Raw genomic sequence first — 18,913 nt, 5'->3', positions numbered from 1 at the left:
TTGCTGATTTCCTCCCTTTTTTTTCCCTCTCTCCCGCTAAAAACACACTTCTGTGAAGAAAAAAAAATTAGGTGCGTGAAAACCACCCTTCGATCAATGCTGGAGTTGCATTACTAAATGATTTTTTTGTTAGCATTCCTCTTCATTTCCAGTACACAGAGAGAGACAGACAGACAGACAGATAGACAGAGAGAGGGACAGAGAGACAGAGACAGACAGACAGACACAGAGAGAGACACACACACACACACACAGAACGCAGGAACGCAGGACGTTTTCTGCAAAGGCCACCAGCCTGTCCACATGAGAACTCGTACACGTAAAGATAACAATTTGAAAAACCGCTAAGGAAAAGCCAGATTCAACAGAACTGAAAGAAATTAGAAAACAAGAAAACAGACAGACAGACAGACAGACGGTTTTATTTTAACATTTTAGATTAAATTTTACATCAGTTCCTCTCTGGAACTGAAGAGAAAGAGAGAGAGGGGTGGGGGGAGACAGAGAGAGAGAGGCAGAGAGACAGAAACGGTGGGGGGGGGGGGGGTAGTAAAATGGAAAGGCGGGGCGGGTGGAACAAATCTGACATGGGGGCAACTTTTTTTCTATACCGTACACCGTAACTCAGCTGCTGTGTAAGTCTTTCACACGCTTATAGATTAGCGAGTGAGAAACCTGTAGCAAGGGGTTGATCAACACGACCTGTGCCACCTCTCTCTGTGTGTCTGTGTGTGCACGCGCCCGAGGGTGCGTGTGTCTGTACTATGCATGCTTGTGTGTGTGTGTGTGTGTGTGTGTGTGTGTGTGTGTGTGTGTGTGTGTGTGTGTGTGTGTGTGTATGCCGCGTGCGTGTGTGCTTGCTTGCGCGTTTACAAATTGCATTCACCGGCTGGGGAAAAATTGTTTTAATTGACCAAAGTCCACCCCATTGCGTCCGGACAAACTTTTGTATTACACCACCTCCCTCCACACACACACACACAAAGAAAAAAAAACAAGAACCCCCCCAAAAAAAAACAAACAAACAAAACAAAACAAAAAAACTCGAAAACAAAAATGACAAATAGTGATAGACTCTTACAAAAATTTCGTTCAAAATAATAATTGTACCTAGATCCTTAAAAAGAAAATATCCTCTAATCACCAGCCGCACACACTGACATGGTTCACATCATTACGTACAGAGCTGCATGTTTGCTATAAAATGGAGTTTTTCAGTATGGTTAGACTACTGTCTTTTTTCTGTTCTTTTCCCCACTTTTCTTTTCTTTTTTTTTTTAAAGCGCTCTCTCTAAGCCAATTTGCTCGTCGCTGTTGCGAATAGAAAACGCCGATACGTCAACGCACGGACCATTTTTACGTGCAAAATCATTCTGTTTGCGCGTATTTTGTCAATGAGACATAAGAACACTACGTTCACTCACATCTATAGACAGGGAAATGGCTGGTACCAGTTCGCTCGCTACATTATAATTATGTAATCATATGTTTCTTAATCAGCCCGCCTTGGGTATATTTTCTACAGCTCAGTCCGTTTGCTGTGTTTTTCACACACAATGTCTGATCATGAAAAACTGACTAAGGTGGGTGGTAGGTAGTGGTGGTGGGGGTGAAGGGGGAGGGGCGTCAGGAAAGAAGAGACTGGGTGGCAGGAGACAAGGCCGGGTGGGGGTAGGGGTTGGGGGTGGAGAACAGATAAGCGGTTGGAGTGAGGATAGTGAAACAGCACACACCAGTACACTGTTATAGACATGCACAAGCATATGAGCATGTGCAAATGAACGCACACACACGCGCACGCACTGACGCACACACACACACACACGTCTGTGCCCCCCCCCCCCTCTCCCCCCGCCCCGCCCCCTTCTTCCACACACACACGCCCATGCGCTATGGGTACATTATAAAGACCACACATCTGCTAGCGGAATATAATTTTGAATACAAATTACGGACAGAACTAGAAAGACAGAAAATAATAAGCAAGAGAGAAAGTAATTATATTGAGAGAGAGAGCGAGAGAGAGAGACAGACAGACTGGCAGACAGACAAACTGACTGACTGACTGACTGACCGACACAGATAGAAAATAAACATAGAAACAGAATAAGATATAGGGAGAGCAACAACAAAGAGAGAATCACCTGTATAAAAGGACAACAGACGATCATGTAACCTGTTCGTGATCAGAAACAAACAAGCCAAAACAAGAGCAACAGCAAATAAACGTGTTAGACATTCACTCAGGGGGTTGAAAATAGGTGTGTGTGTGTGTGTGTGTGTGTGTGTGTGGAGGGGGGTGGGGGGAGGGAGGAGGAGAGAGGGTACACGAGACCTTCTCAGTCCCACGAAGGAGAACGAAATCCACACCACGGCAATTTTGCCCGCCACCCAGCGAGAACATTTTGCAACTCCAGCCAGCACGCATGATCTGCCATCGACTGTCATAATTACCCCCCTTGTCAGTGGTAGTTTTCACGGCCACTCTTGTCTATCGATCACAGACAGAGGGCAATAAAATGATCATAATAATAATAATAGTAATAATAATAATGATGATAACGATAACAATAATAATAATGAGGAGAAGAAGAAGAAGAAGAAAGTGCCACCACATTTCCCAGTTTTTTTTATCTGTGTCCAAGGGACGGGAGAACACTGTCAAACTGTCTTTTTCTCAGTTTTTCATTCTCTTCTTACGAGTCATGTCCGCGAATGAATAGCCACCAGTCTAATAATGATGAAGAAATGGAGTTCGGGAAGATCCAAAGGCAAAAATAAGATGGTGAATGGCGACCAGTCCTCCAGAAAGCAGACACAGGAAGAAGAGGAACAACAACAGCAAAAAGAAGACGAGAGAGAACACCCATTTCTCTCACACATGCAGGCACGACACACACACGCGCGCGCGCACACACACATACTTATGCATGCGCAACATACAGTTGTTTCACTCTAAATTATAATGTAATAGTATCTTACACTCATGTTTTTCTTTTTACATAGTAATTGATGTGTGCAGGGTGATCAGTGAAAGATGTGTCAATAGTTGTTTGTTTGTTGTTGTTTTTTATTTGCTGACGGTTATTTTAAATCAGCCGAAAGAGAATTTTCTATTTTGGTTGAAGCAGACATTAAAGTATTTTGAACTGAACTGCACTGAATGGGGAGAAGATGATGATAGTGATGATAAACAATACAATGCTATACGAAACGATACTGTATGATACGGTTCTATACTAAACGATCACACGATAAATACCACATAAAGTGACGGTATCAAAGAGAAAAACAAAGCCAAAGCAATATCAAACCACATAGCAAAAGAAGATGGGATACAATAACGCACGACAAAATCTTGTTTCCCTTTTTGGTGACGTTTCTGGAAAATGTGACCTTTATACAGTGAGTTAGGCGACAAAGTAATGACACAAAAGAACACAACACAAAACAACACAATGCATACATGCAAATCACTGCTTCTTTATTCCCCAGTCAAAGAACAGACCATTGTTTGATGGACATTTCGCCACCTCCTCCAAAAAATATATATTTGCAATCTGTATTGTAACCCACAACCTTGTCATAAATGTACAGTGAAATAAACCAATAATGTGTGTGGTAATTATCAGATAGGAAGGGTGAAAGGAAATACCCTCATAGAAATATTGATATAGAAAGAAAGTCAGGGCGAACGGGAACAAACAACACCTGAAACAACTTTCTGACATGTGTTTTTCTTTTTGTTGTTGTCCTCGTTGTTTCTTTGCTTTGTACGGAAAGAAAGGACGTAATGATAGAAGAGAACTGAAAAAGAATGTAAACCCACTACTGTCACACACACACACACACACACACACACACACACACACACACACACACACAAACGGATCCGTATATTGAACACGGACGACAAACACACACGTTCTGCTGTCTCAGCAAGTTGTTCGACGTGAAGGTTTCGATTTGTTTTTGTGTTGATTTTGATGTAATATTGATAATTCTTTTGGAATACAATGCAAGGTGCTGGTCGACCTCTTTTGCTTCAGTGATAAAACCTGACACTACGAACAGGCGCACATGTTGTCCCGAAATAAATTAGGAAGTGCAGTCACTACGTTCGATATAAGACCATCTCGTTCCCCCGATACATAACAATAAAGCTTTGTGCTACACATCTGCTGGAACACAGGTGAATGAAAGACATAGATGTAAAAAAAAACAACCCCGTGTTCTAGCATCTAATCAAAAAATATGAGAACGCATGTAAGTTAGAAAATACTACAAATATCCCACATCTTAAGAAAAAAAAAGTTTCTGCAGCAAGGTGTTTTTTTTCATGGGACAGGAGGACTGCAAGAGTAGCATCTATATCTAGCAACAATCACATAATCAATAACAGTCACAAAAAATAACCACCTCAGAATCCAGGCACGATCCAGAAACTTACCAAAACAAAAACAAAAACAAACAAACAAGAAAAAACCCCCACCCCAAACAGCAACAAAGAACCAACAAACAATCAATCAAAGAAACAAACAAAGTGTATCCCATGTGTGACGTTTTGGCAAACGAATGAGCGTGAACACCAATCATTTCAAAGAGAACGATGCACATGCTACATGATATAGTTTGATAAAAGAGCAGTAAGCGTCGCGCGACTTCGAGTAAAAAAACAACAACAAAAACAAAAACCAACAACAACAGAAGATATAATAGAAATGTTAAAGCGGCTACTGACTCCTTTGATGTTGTTCAAACACGTTCATATATCGGATCGAGAATATGTACCACTTGTGCACTTCAAACAGAAGGCAGATAAGATAATTTATGCAGAGGCATGTGACCACTTGATTGTAACCTCAGAAGCACCCATTCGGTCATAACTACTTGCTTCGAACAAAAAGAAACTAAAACGAGACATGTGTGAAAGACTGATTTGATATGTACCTTTGAAGTCTCCGTTTATCAGAGAGTGTGTATCACATAACATGAAGCTTAAAAAGTAGACATTACAGGATACGTAGTGGCGAACCACTGCTTTGATTCTGTCATGGGGTACGTGTCACATTTCTTCAAGTAAAAGGCATAAAAAAAAGAGGATTTGTTCAGGCGGATTTCATGTCACCGATTTCATATTGTCTAAAAAGCGTTGGTTCAGTGGCAAGGTAGAAAAAAACATACCGGTAAGTTACTTTGAATCATTTCCAAGGGATACATATCAAAATGCAAATGCAAAATATTACGACAGGAACCTGTAGGACTCAAATGTCACCACAATGACACAAACACCCTTCTATCGTCAACACCCCCAACAACCCACTGGCTCATTCGTCCAGTTCTTTGATGGTCAGCGGAGGGATCTCATACACCCTCACTTTACTCCCATCATTCACCACAACCACCGACTGCGGCTCCCCCTCCTCCCCACCCCCACCCCCATCCCGTGGAACCACGTAATGGACGCTGGGCTCCGGACCCAGACCCAGACCCAGACTCAGACCCGCCATGTTGGACACAGCGCCACCTGTAGCGCGGGTACCCGGATGCTGGCCATTGCTGTACAAGTCACTCCAGGAGTCCCGGGGGACGTCGTCAGCCACATCGCCGGCAGCAAAGTCCGAGGGAGAGTTGTTGGGAGGGACGGCACTGCCGGGCACGATGTAGATAGGGGGGTTGGTGTCCGAGGTGGGGAAGCAGCGTCTGGTGGGGGGATTGGCGCCGTAGGCCATGTACCGGCCCCTGTCCACGTTGACGGCGCTGGCCGGCCCGAACTGGGACATCTCGGCGATGCGGTCCTCCTCGCGGGTTCGCTCCCACCATGTCGGCGGCTTCCGTCGTTTGAAGGACTGCTTTCTGCACAGACAGCCCGGGCAGGAGTGGGGGGTGGGGGTGGGGGGGTAGAGTGGCGTGGTTTTAGCCAGTGTTCAAGGAAGTGGGTGGGTGACACAGTAGCACAAGTAGAAGTATTTGCCATATTTATCATTGTTGTGTCGTTATCGTTATTGTTGTTATTGTTGTCATAATGACAGATTAGAAGACTAGGCGATGCCTGAAATGTTGAGTAATGAAGTTTTTAAGTCTTGAAAAGACCCTATGTATTTGGGTTACTCAGTGGTATAAGGAAGAGGAAGAAGTGGTATGTTAATCCTAGTAATGCCAGCCGTGACCAGCAATGAACGGTTGGAAATGTTGGTGATGTTTGTCTGTTTTGTTTTAACGAAGGACAGGATGGACAGAAAGGCGGGAGTGACAGAATGAATAATGGATTATTGAAATACATAAATGATGTGTGTCCATCTGTCAATAACGTGAACATCTCTCTCTCTTCTTCTTCTTATTATTATCCGCTTTTTCCAGGTCATTCGCTGGATATCGACCTTGATAAAATAAAACTACAAACAAACATACAAAATACGAAAGCAGTTACAGAATCATCTGCTGCGGACTGACAATAATCTGCCTCAAACAGAGCGTCATGATACGAGTCATTCTAGGGTAAAAAAAAAAAAAAAAAATAAAAAAAAAAGTCCTCTGTGCAAGTGACAAGACATTCAGTTGATTTAAATAATTTTAATTCAACATTTCAGCCCAGACATTAGAACCTTACTCGACGCTAAAAAAAAAAAAAAAAAAAAAAGAAAGAAGACCGGTATTGTACAACCAAACTGATGGTAATGATACCAGTAACAGAACTAATACCAAACTGACAGGAATCAGACCACAATGGACAGGAATGGTACCGAAGTAATGGACACTATCCACGACTGTGTTCTGATCGAGTTTGTCTCGAAAACGGAGAGAACGCGGCGTTGTAAAACAACACGCCCATTTTCTTCTTCTTTAAATATGTGCGTGTGTGTGTGTGTGTGTGTGTGTGTGTGTGTGTGTGCGGTCACGCCTTCCGTGCCAAGGAGACACGAGACACACTTTCCCCGTTTGGCGTGCGTCAGCGGGCATGGTAAATCTTAAGGCCTGAAACACACGTACCGTCGTTTGCTGACGAAGTAAAAGCAGATGAAACTGATGACGACGAGGAGAACCAGCCCGGCCACAGTCCCTCCTATCACGGCGGGAATGGAGACGGAGGAGGAGTCTGTGTATCAAAAAACAACAACAGAAATACAGAGGATACAGAACATTACATAACATTACAGAACATTATCGTTAATTCTTGATTCAAATCACAAATTTATTCACAGGGACGTTTGTTCAATCACAGTACATAGCAGCTCGAATAGAAAAAAAGGAGAAAAAAAAGAAAAGAATATGAACATAATGAATAGGGCACAGCTTCTCGAACTATTTAATAATTGAATAAAATAAAAGAATAGCAAAACACAATGTACTAATACGATGACGATGACGATGAACAAACAATTAAACCAGCATAGGCTACATACCAGACCAAACACGTCGACAAGAAAAACAACGAAGTTAAAACTCTTTTATCTGTGTACTGCAAGTGAGACGATTTAAAAACCTGAATACGGATAGGGGAGCGTAGAGTTTGGCTGGGTTTGGTAGGGGGTGTGTGTGTGTGTGTGTGTGTGTGTGTGTGTGTGTGTGTGTGTGTGTGTGTGCTGACGTGTACGAACGCGGGCGTTTATACATGAACGCTAGTAGCCGTAACTCCGTCCAGGTCACACAGGTTCAACATAGAGAGAGAGAGCGGAGAGGGGTGGGGTCATCAGGAACAATAATCAATGCTTCAACCATGATTTTGTAACATGCAGTTACTTCCCTTGCATAATTCTCTCTCTCTCTCTCTCTCTCTCTCTCTCTCAGACACATTAACTGCTTATAGCTTCAGCTGAAGATATGCACAAGTGCTCACATTCAGAAATAAAAAGAAAATAGAATTGTAAATTGACTGAACCTATAACCGCTTAAAATGTAAAATATAAGAACAATTTAAACGGAAACGTCAAACAAAAACTTCACTGAAACCGGCAAGCAAGAAAAATAAAGTCACAGGGACAGAGAAACATATCACTGCTCGGCATAATGTCTGCTGTGGATGCATAGTTGGTGGTGATGTTATATCGGGAAACCCCGAAAAATAATAATTATCACTGATACATGATAAGGAAGAAAAAAAAAATCAACTCACCACTTGTGCTTATCGGTTTTTGAGTTTGTGGGGATTCTCGAGCTGAAAAACAAAAAAGATCATAGATCATCCTATTTATTCATTTACTGACTCTTCATTTCTGCCCGTCTTTCTTTCTCAAATTTTCTGAAAGTCGTGCTGTTTATAGAGAGAGAGACGTTGTTCGTTTTTTAGTACTTATTCTTCTTACTGATTTATTGTCTATGCACTTCAAGGTGATTTTGACACGTACACATTCACCTGTGTCAGCACACACACACACACACTCTCACACACACACACTCGCACACATACACACAAAGTGAAGTTTTTAACATGTAGGCTTTGGATGTATCAGTTGATGTTCGGATCCTTCAATGGGAAGAGCTATATCGACGTTGCGATCTATCAACAAGTAGAGATATATCGACGTTCAGATCTGTCGACGTGGTTTCTGTCGACGTGGAGATCTATCGATGTTGAGATGTATCGCCGCGGGGATCTATCGGCAAGGAGATCTATCGATGTTGAGATGGGATGTACCGATGCGGGGATCAATCGGCAAGGAGATTTATCGAGAGGAACCGAGAGGAACCGCAGTGCTGCTTCGAGCCGTCTGAACGTGGAGCGCTGAAAGTGGTATCGGGCAAAGCTGTCTATCTGTGGCAGTCACGTCACGCAGTTATATGAGCAGCTGTGTGACAACGCCCGACAGCTGATCAGATGACACCGGCCTGCAAGCCATGTGTCTCAGTGTTGATGCAAGTGATAGAATAGTCAGGTCTTGACTGTGATCACTTTACGGAAGGAAGAATGGATGATGTTGTGCAAGGGGGGAACTGCCTTCAGCCGTGCATGGTATCATAATCATCTCCATTCTTTTTGGTGACGAATCAGCAAACCATATCTGTTGCTAACGCCGGAGGAAGGGACATCATTATGTAGTCATCCAGACGTATTGTGGTGTTAACAGTCATGCCTCTTATCTAAAAACAAAATTGCTGAAAAAATACATGATCTCGCTCTTCCCAGAAGGCACCAGACAAAGAAATCCATTTGATGGCTTCTGCTTTGTTTTTCATTTGTTTTTGTGATCTAAAACTGGATTGTTTTTCATTCAAATCATCGTCTCTTTATTTCTTTCGTTCTCGGTTCGTTTTTCCATATCTTTCACTGTTTATCTAAATAACAGCGCCCTGTGAACTGCAAATATCTGAAGTTAACAATATCTACCACAGTTGCACGTGAGCCAAACCAAATCTAATCAACAAATTTTATTATCCCTTCAAGCGGTGGACCGTCACTCTTTAATTTCACTCTCACTGTTCGTGATGTCTGTTCCCTGTTCTCCAGAAATAGAAACTGAGGCCCTTTCTTTTGCCTGCTTTCTGGAAGACCAGTCCCCTCGCCCATGTTCCCGTCAAATTCACCAAGGTAAGGGACAAATCCCTCATCTCACCATATTCCCAGTCAGTATTAGTAGGCATCAAAATTAAGCATTTTCTCCCACTTGTCGTAACAACGTCCAGCCAGTTGATATACTGGTTTCTCGCCAATTCTGTCACAACTCATACGGCTTTACCAGTCAGCCTTCTATGTGCAGGACGTCAAACATGCAGTTCACCAATGGCGGACTCCTGCAGTGGAAACACAGCTGCTGTCAGTGGACAGACCAAGCATGGCGGACTCAACCTCACCAGCTTGGAGCACCTGTTCAATATCCTCCAGGTGGCCAACCGTGGTGCCCTCCCGACTGGCAGCCATCATGCACAGCCCTTCTGTGTGGACTGACGTCACTGTTTATTTGGTTATGTGTAGCAGAAACTGTTACCAATATCTAAGAATCGGGCGCAATAGCCGAGTGGTTAAAGCGTTGGGCTTTCAATCTGATGGTCCTGGGTTCGAATCTCAGTAACGGCGCCTGGTGGATAAAGGGTGGAGATTTTTCCGATCTCCAGAGTCAACATATGTGCAGGCCTGAACACCCTTCGTGTGTATACGCACGCAGAAGATCAAATACGCACGTTAATAATCCTGTAATCCAATGTCAGCGTTCGGTGGGTTATGGAAACAAGAACATACCCAGAATGCACACACCTGAAAACGGAGTATGGCTGCTTACATGGTGGGATAAATAAACAAAACGATCATACACGTAAAATATTACATATCTGTCTGAGTGTGTGTGCGTGCCTGATATCTGAATAGCACAGGAAATGAATGATGAGCGCACAATGGCAGCCGTCAGTCGGTTTTAGCCATGTAGGCATCCTGTTGTGTAAATGACCCCGTGCTTGTAAAGCGCTCAGAGCTTGGTTTCCGACCGAGAATAGGCGTTATATTATTTGTATTTGTAATTCTTTTTATCACAACAGATTTCTCCGTCTGAGATTCGGGCTGCTCTCCCCAGGGAGAGCGCGTCGCTAAACTACAGCCACCCATTTTTTTGTTTTTTATTTCCTGCGTGCAGTTTAATTTGTTTTTCCTATCGAAGTGGATTTTTCTACAGAACTTTGCCAGGAACAACCCTTTGTTGCCGTGGGTTCTTTTACGTGCGCTTAGTGCATGCTGCACACGGGACCTCGGTTTATCGTCTCATCCGAATGACTAAAACATCCGCTCTTTGCAGATAAAATCATAATATGTAAATATGTTCCGGTACTTCCAGAGGATAAGAGTCATTACTAAGTGTGCCTTTACGGAACGTAAAGGTTTTGATGTAATGTGTTTTGAGACGGGTACTCAATACACTATGACTGTTCATGGAATGGTGTATCTCAAAGACATAAGATCATGTCCCGAACAGCACAATGGGCTGAGAGCCTCTATCACGTTTGGCAGATTTGATACGAATGTTGAATCCAGACACACACATGTTTATAAAAGCGCCTTCGGAACCAAAGGTAATGTCTTGAACAAATAATCAGTGATAACTCTCTCCGTTCCAAAGATACACGACCTCAAGCTAATGCAACTATTACTGTCGCCTCAGTTAGCACACATGTAAATGGCAAAGTACCCCAGAACAACCCCCAAAATTTCCACGAAATGAACCCCCCGGCTTGTCCATATTCCATGACATGTGCACACAGCAGCGATGACAGAAGAAATGTGCAAACACAACTCAGCTTTTTTTCAAGACTGGCAAAGCCTTTTGATCCCAGATAAGCTAAACAGAATATACGAACAATACAGAATAAACACACGGTTGCCTCGATAGTTTTTTGACTGGAATGAAAAACAATGAGGCCAGGGGAACAAATGATTAACAAATAGTAAAGAGTGGTAACTCTCTCCATTCACAAGGTACACAACTTCAGGTCAATGCTGCTAATGCTACCTGCACAGATTCACAGAGCTGCTGCCTGGCCGCCATTACCCGTCGTCCCCCCCCGAGAGAGAGAGAGAGAGAGAGGGACGCACTCATATCTAGACACACATGCAAGGAGACAGCGTCAGAGAGACAGAGACATTACAATGTAACATCTTGTTACAGTTCTATAATACATTGGTGATTAAAAGTCACCTACCTACCAGAAAATAATCTGGTCGCGTGCTGTAGGTATAACTCGCATGCATAACATGCGTTCGGTGACCTGCTGTCAGTTACACGTAGACACTTCACTGTCTGTCCGAAACGGTGTTAGTGGCAAGCTTAAATAGACGGCGGGGTCCTCTCGTTCTGAGCTTTCAATTGTGAAATTCTTGTTTCTGTAAAAAAAATATTGGCTTGAAATAAAATGTCTTCTAACTTGATTTTATTTATTTATTTTTGTTTGTTTGTTTGTTTGTTCATTTCTCAGGTCAGTATCATTTTGCAAGCATCATTCAATTGCTGCTGTCATTTGCCTAATCCTTTTGAAAACAAGAGGGTGGTATGCTACTAGTATATAATGTGATTATTGTGCCCAGAATTATTTTCGACGCCAGTCTTTTACTGCTTTCATCCTAATCTGTCGGAGTGTTTTCTCGGAGGCAGATTGGTTTGTATATACTTTACACACACACACACACACATCTGTATAATTATATATGTGTATCTGATGCGGTCTGATTTTCACCATGAAAGGGCGGCGCACATAACAGCAGTCATTTAATGAAGTACAATAAAAACTATACTTGACACACGTGAATGTATGAATTTACATCATTGCTGTCTTCTCATAAGCTGTTGTGTTCGTTCAATGCCAAATATCCGTCGGTCTCTCTATCTCAACTACGCGTGAATACGAGTTAGCCTGCTACTCTTTCTCTCTCTCTCTCTCTGGGAGTACTCATACACACACGCGCGCGCGCGCGCCCGCGCACACACAAATGCATAGAGACACACACATGGAGGTCGACCATTTTTGTCCCTGATGCAACATTACCACTGAGCATGTTCACGCTGAAGACAAGCACTGCCACAATCTACGGCACAGTCGTCAAAGAACTCGCACACACCCTGAAATCCCTCTAAATTGAAAGACATCGTTTTTCTTGACGGCCACTGCTTATATCGGCCGCTCCCATGATTCAAGACTCCAACAACATAGAATGTTTCTAACACTTTCTATCCTGGGAGCCTTCAGAGGCGATACATTTCCTCGTCACATGGAGAAACTGCAAAATGAAAGCACACACAGTTCTGCGGTGGGTTCCAGCCAACTGTGGAGTCCAAGAAAACGAGAGAGGCTAATGAGTTCATCACACGTAAAACAAGACAACGGACAAACAACTACGCTTGCTTCATTGAGATAAAAAAAAATAATAAAAAGTAAAAATTCGCTGACCAATTGAGTCCTCCATCCAGAGATTCATAAAAATGACCGCCATTTTTAGCAGAGATACGCGCGCGCAGGTTACAGTGAAGAAACCGTGTCCCGAACAGGACGGACACCACACACATAATGTTGAGGAAGAGACTGATGGGGCAGCATCACCATCCTGTAAAGTGACTGGTCTTGATACCACACTTCAGGCTACATCTTCAACGTTGTCCTCCTCTTCAGAGACTGTCTTGTCGGGCTGTGTGGACGACAGCTGCATCTCTCCATGCTTTGCTGTGTGACGAACAAAAGCTGGGGTGAACGGCTTCGTTGAGCAAGCAGTCTGCTCTGATGGCGAACGTCGGCATTTCCTTCGGTATTTGATACGCTCAGTTTGATACAACTTCGCCAATACAAGTGAAGACTGTGGAAAAGACCTGATCGTCTGTGGAAATCTGAATGCGCCGTGTCAGATAACAGTGCCGACTGGATTTTCAGAGGGATCAGAAGTGCATCCCTAACCCTCAACTCTTTTTATTGCTTTGAACAAAGAAAAACTTGATAAAGACAGGCAGAGAGTGAGACAAAGATCAGACAGGCAGAAGCTGAGACCGAGACAGACAGATATAGAGCATGCACAGACACAGATCTAGAGAGAGAGAGAGAGAGAGTCAGAAATACAATTAGAAAGTCAATCAAACGGAACTGAAGCAATCAGTTTTGCGAAATTAACTAGTTATAAGGATTCACAAGATAACTCACACACGTTCTCCCCAGCGTTAAAGCAGGTCAAAGTCAAATCGTGGGATTCCAGACCTGCAAAAAACAAGGGTGTTCTCAACGAAACCAAAACAGGAACGCGCCAGCTGTTTCATGATTTTCAACTTCGGTGATTAGAGTATGCATTGATTTAATGGTATACAATGTAAAGTGTGTGTGTGTGTGTGTGTGTGTGTGTGTGTGTGTGTGTGTGTGTGTGTGTGTGTGTGATGAGGGAGATGGTGAGAAAAGTGAATATTCATACAGTCTGACACATATTTTGAAATCTTAGTCATAGTATATCTTTTCAAATGTTTTTACTGTCTGTTGCGAGTCACGAGTTTTGCAATATCGATGTTTTGCATGTTTGTGCAGTATCCTAATTTAACTATCATGTGTGCAAATCGATATTCATAATTTTGTAATGCCCAGTTTGTGGTATGGTTTCTTATTCAGGAATCTTATTTTAATGTACCAGTTACCTTAGAACCTTTGTCTTTTACCGCACGATGCATTTCTTTAAATACTATACCTGCCGTTATAATGATTTTATAGAAGCATTTATTCTGAAATTGTGTTTCTTAACACTCATGTTATTTTACAAAGTGTGTGTGTTTGTGTGTGTGTGTGTGTGTGTGTGTGTGTGTGTGTGTGTGTGTGTAGAGGGTAAGTGGACTTTGGTGTGTGTGTCAGATATGTACCCGCTGTGTTGTACTGCTTGTTTGTGTGTTTTAGCTTTATGTGTTGCTTTTTTTTCTTTTGTCCAACCTTTGTCATGTTGCGAGTGTGTTGGACTTGGCTGTGGGCTGAGATATTGTGTAGGGTGACGCCTGTGGATACACAATTTAATTTCCATTTGGATGAATAAAGATGTATTGTATATAAAACGATTCGCGAATAGAAAAACTCCGGGGAAACACAGACAAAAGAACACATAGAGAGTGGCTTACCCTGGAATCCTATCCAGACAACAGCTGGCGCTCTCTCACGATCTAGCGACAAGATGACGTCAACGGGTGGTCTTGATTGCGTCTGCTGTGACGTCTCACCAAACAAGATGGTCGTTTCGCTAAGGCAGGTGGTGTTCAGGCGGGTTGTGACGCTGTCAGTGATGGTGACGTACGAACACCGTCCTGCATCGTCACTCGCGGGAATTCTGACGTCAAGAGCTCTGACGAAGACACCCGCGTCTGCAGTGACGCTACATTGACATGACGTCACATTGACGTCATTTAGGTAGCGGTGTGTGTCTGACGGGGTCCAGAACGTGTACAGGAGATTCCCTCTCCTCTGTGATGCTTCGCAGAACGGCACCACGTCTGATTCTGTGGGATGTAAGTCAATAAATCAATAGATAATGAACACACACACACACACACATATATATATATATATATATATATATATATATATATATGCCTAAAGGCAGTGACTACCCCCCTCCCCGCCATCCCTGTCCCATCATCTACACCGTTTCAGTGGTATTACTCTCAAGCCGCTCATTCCGAGTATCCCACACACAGCCAAACCCGGGTTCGTCTGTCGTAATCCCAATGTCGGCAGTCCACAATGTATCCAAGGACAAGAAAGAGACACCATACATGATACATCAAATGATTTGCAGCATAAATGAATTTCGCCGCTGTCCCCAAACACACCGCAGACAGTGGGAGAGAGTGAGTGAGAAAGAGAGAGCGAAAGACAGATGAAGGTAGAGATCGAGTGAGAGAGACAGGCAGACAGACCGTGACACAAATGGATTCGAGAGTCTTCTTCTTCTCCCTCTTCTTCTTATCATTACCACCACTATTACTATTACTACTGCTGCTACTATCGACGACTGAACACACAGTGCGAGGAGCTCAACATGAAGATCAGCATCAGCAAAACCGAGACGATGAAGGTCAGCAGAACACCTGGCAACCTAAACATCAAGGTCAACGGAATTCCGCTGAAACAAGTCAGCGAGTTCAAGTATCTCGGCAGTATTTTCTCGGAAGATGGACGTCTCAACAGAGAGATTGAGACGAGAGTACAGAAGGCTAACAGCGTCAGCTACCAGCTTGCCCCACTCCTCAAACATCCCAACATCCCCATTGAGACCAAAGCCAAACTCATTACCTCCATCTTCATCCCCACCTTGACCTACCAGTGCCAGACATGGACCCTGACAAAAAGTCTGGAACGCAAAATAACCACTTGCGAGATGCGATGTCTGAGGAGAGCCGTCAACAAGACCAGACGGGACATGATCAGAAACACCAGGATCAGAGAAATGGTGGGAACAACACCTGTCCTCCACCATATCCAAAGGCAAACGATCAGATGGTTTGGACATCTAACACGTATGGCACCTCACCAGATGGCCAGTAAAGCGTACAACAAAAGGATATCAGGATACAAGGCAAGAGGAAGACCAAGGAAGACCTGGATTGACGGTGTGAAAGAAACCCTGAAGACCCACAACATTCCACCCAACGAGGCCTTCCAGCTTGCCAGGGCCCGTCAGCTCTTTCTCCCCTCGACGCCCTAGATGGTACAAGAGGACGGATAAAGAAGAAGAAGAAACTATCGACTGATTTATATATTTATCTTTCTTTTTCTTCTTCTTTTTACTCACATTTAAAAACCTTCTATTGTTTTTTTGTTTTGTTTTTTCGTATATCCACGTTATGAAACATCCCGATCATTATTTCTATATATCTTCATCAAGTGATTTTTTTTTCTCTTGTTGATGTTGTTGTTGTCAACATGACTGCCAAAAACAACACCAACAACACCACTGTCACCTTCAATGCAGGCGTAGTCCACGAGGGAATAACTGGAGCGGCTGTGGTAGGCAGACAGCTGGCTGCACTTCCCTTTCGAAAGCTGAGGGTCGGCAGGCAGGTCCAGAACACAGGTTACGTTGTCGCCAGTGTCATCACGACCAGCAGAACCCGACACCTGGGCGGAGCAGTTGGAGGACGCTTCCGCCACGACAACTGAAGAATAATCTTCGCGACACACCAAAGGGGCTTTCAGATCAGGGCGGCAGCAGTTCTCAGGAATCGCCGAGCAGTTCTGCACGCTGGACGGGCACTGATCGAAATGGGAGGTGACGTTCAGATGGTAGCCCCGGCTCACGTGCAGAACAGCCAATCGCTGGCCAGCGTCGCACGTGAGTCGTGCGCGTCCGCAGTCCAAGGAGCTGTGGCATACTGATTCTTTCTTTTGGGTGAAGGGGCTGGAGGCTGAAGAAAGAAGTGAAATTCAGTGTATAAATAGCATATATATATATATATATATATATATCTGTAAAAGTGCGAACATTCGTTTTGACATCTCTCTGAGTGTGTATGTTGTGCATGTATTGTATGCATGCATGATGTGTGTGAGTGCATGATGTATGTATGTATGATAATTGACATTTATGCAGCGCGTTTCTCCAGAAATACGTACTGTTCAAAGCGCTTTAAATTTCGTGTGTATGCATGTGTGTGTTTGTGTGTGGGGGGGTGGGGGGGAGTGGGGGGGGGGGGGGGCGTGTGTGCGTGTGAGCGCGCGCGCGCGCAGGCATACATGCCTGCTATGTGTGAATGTGTGTGTGTGTGTGTGTGTGTGCGCGCGCGCACGCATCTATTGCGTATGTGTGTGTGTGTTTGTGTAAAACGACAATGTGCACTGTATCCCATAGGCCCTACTGACTTACATGGGAAGATAAGAAGCAGGCAGAAGACAAGATCAGCTGCTCCTGAAGAAGTGTCCCCTGGCATACTTCAGTCGTCACATCTATAGTGCATTGGTACGAATAATGACATTGCTTCTTGCATGTAAACAGCTTGTGTCAAAGTACAAATACATTCTTTTTCTTATCATAAACTATACTGTTGTGAATTTGTATGACTGAATAGTATTTGAGATTTTGAATTGTGCTTGTGCTTGTGTGTGTGTGTGTGTGTGTGTGTGTGTTTGTGCGTGTGTGTCTGCTTCTGTGAGTCTGTACCTGTGTCCGTGTAGCTCTAGTACTCCCCCTCCTAACTCACCCTGTCTCTCTGAAAGGTTCCATTTAAAACTACCCAGGTAAGCCTTTTTGAGAAACTACACATAAAATGTCATTCCGAAGACCTAGCAGTGGCGTTATTCTGATGTGTCCTATCTGTTCACGAATGACTCGTTCATTTTGTAGATGTCCGTACACCCCACTAAACAAAATGTCAACGCGGTATACCAGTTTAGTTATAAATGAATGAAAAAACAGATAAACGAAAAAGCAACCATCATGATCAATGACTTGGATGTATTTGTCATAAAACTCATACTCTCCATTTTCGTCACTAAACCCACCACACAACAATTGAAGCTGTTTCGCTGTCTCAGTCACGGCAATAAAAAAAACGATGTTTCACATATTCCACCAACAAAAACAGCGAATGAATCGGCTGTTTGGTCAAAATACGAACATTAGTTTCACTGATTTAGTTCTAAACGAACGCAAACTTGTAATCTTCGTCCATTGATTACAAATATAGCCTGTGCACAGACAAATACACGCCGCTGTAGTTACTTTAAAGTTGAACATGGAGGGAACACCCAATTTTATCATTAAACTCACAAATCAACACTCACTGACTTTGAACCGACACAGTCAGCAGTCATATATGACCGACAGATGTTAAGTTAGAAAGTAAGACAGAAACTGTGATCGTATGCCAAAAACCTCTTACGAAAATCTCTTTAAATCTTCACACACATCACACATACACACACACGCACACACACAGATCAACACAATTCTCAGACTGTGCTATAAATAAGCACGGTGTGACATGTCTTCCTGAATTGGTACGTGCATGTAAAATGTAAAATGTCGGGTGTGGCGTGAAGTGTGTTCTTTCTCTTTTCTTTTCGCTTCAATTGCTGCTTCGCGTATCTGCTGGAACAGCTTGCTCGACCGCCTGTACACGTTTCTTTGTGCAGTGACGCTGAGTTGTAGATCGGGTGTTCAAAGGGTGTGTCTACGGGCTTGGTTGAATGGGGAAAGGGTCATGTGCTCCAGTTCTCACAATTTATTTCCCCCTCCGTGTTCTCTCTGTGTGTGTGTGTGTGTGTGTGTGTGTGTGTGAAAATAGAATCGGGAAAAAATAGAATAGAATAGAATACGTCTTTATTACCAAGTGTACCGGGGTCACAAGGAATACTGGGGCTTCGTTTTCAGCCCCACAATGTTGATAATTTTTTTTAATGCATGAATAAATAAGTAAATTAATTAGAATATAAATAGACAGATAAATAAATCATATATACATAGATAGACAGATTGATAGATAGACAC

The 18,913-nt window shown here is 43.3% G+C and overlaps 1 protein-coding gene across 3 annotated transcripts; it reads right to left on the bottom strand.

Annotated features, from left to right (window-relative positions):
* Window positions 1-3,102: 3,102 nt before the first annotated feature.
* On the bottom strand, window positions 3,103-18,372 carry LOC143279787 (uncharacterized). Of its 3 annotated transcripts, none has more exons than XM_076583947.1 (8): window positions 17,926-18,372; window positions 17,291-17,370; window positions 16,389-16,832; window positions 14,550-14,924; window positions 13,603-13,656; window positions 8,114-8,155; window positions 6,991-7,096; window positions 3,103-5,856 (listed from the first exon to the last, which is right to left on the bottom strand). In XM_076583947.1, the coding sequence occupies exons 2-8, from the start codon at window positions 17,352-17,354 to the stop codon at window positions 5,328-5,330; spliced, it is 1,614 nt and encodes a 537-aa protein (XP_076440062.1). In that variant the 5' UTR covers window positions 17,355-17,370; window positions 17,926-18,372; the 3' UTR covers window positions 3,103-5,327. The 3 variants fall into 3 exon arrangements, with proteins under 3 accessions (XP_076440062.1, XP_076440063.1, XP_076440064.1); XM_076583948.1 differs by having other exon boundaries at window positions 18,306-18,361; XM_076583949.1 differs by having other exon boundaries at window positions 18,299-18,336.
* Between the last annotated feature and the right edge of the window lie 541 nt (window positions 18,373-18,913).

This window comes from Babylonia areolata, chromosome 3 (assembly GCF_041734735.1).
Source record: "Babylonia areolata isolate BAREFJ2019XMU chromosome 3, ASM4173473v1, whole genome shotgun sequence".
Classification (NCBI taxonomy): domain Eukaryota; kingdom Metazoa; phylum Mollusca; class Gastropoda; order Neogastropoda; family Buccinidae; genus Babylonia; species Babylonia areolata.
This window is presented reverse-complemented; position numbering and strand designations above follow the sequence as displayed.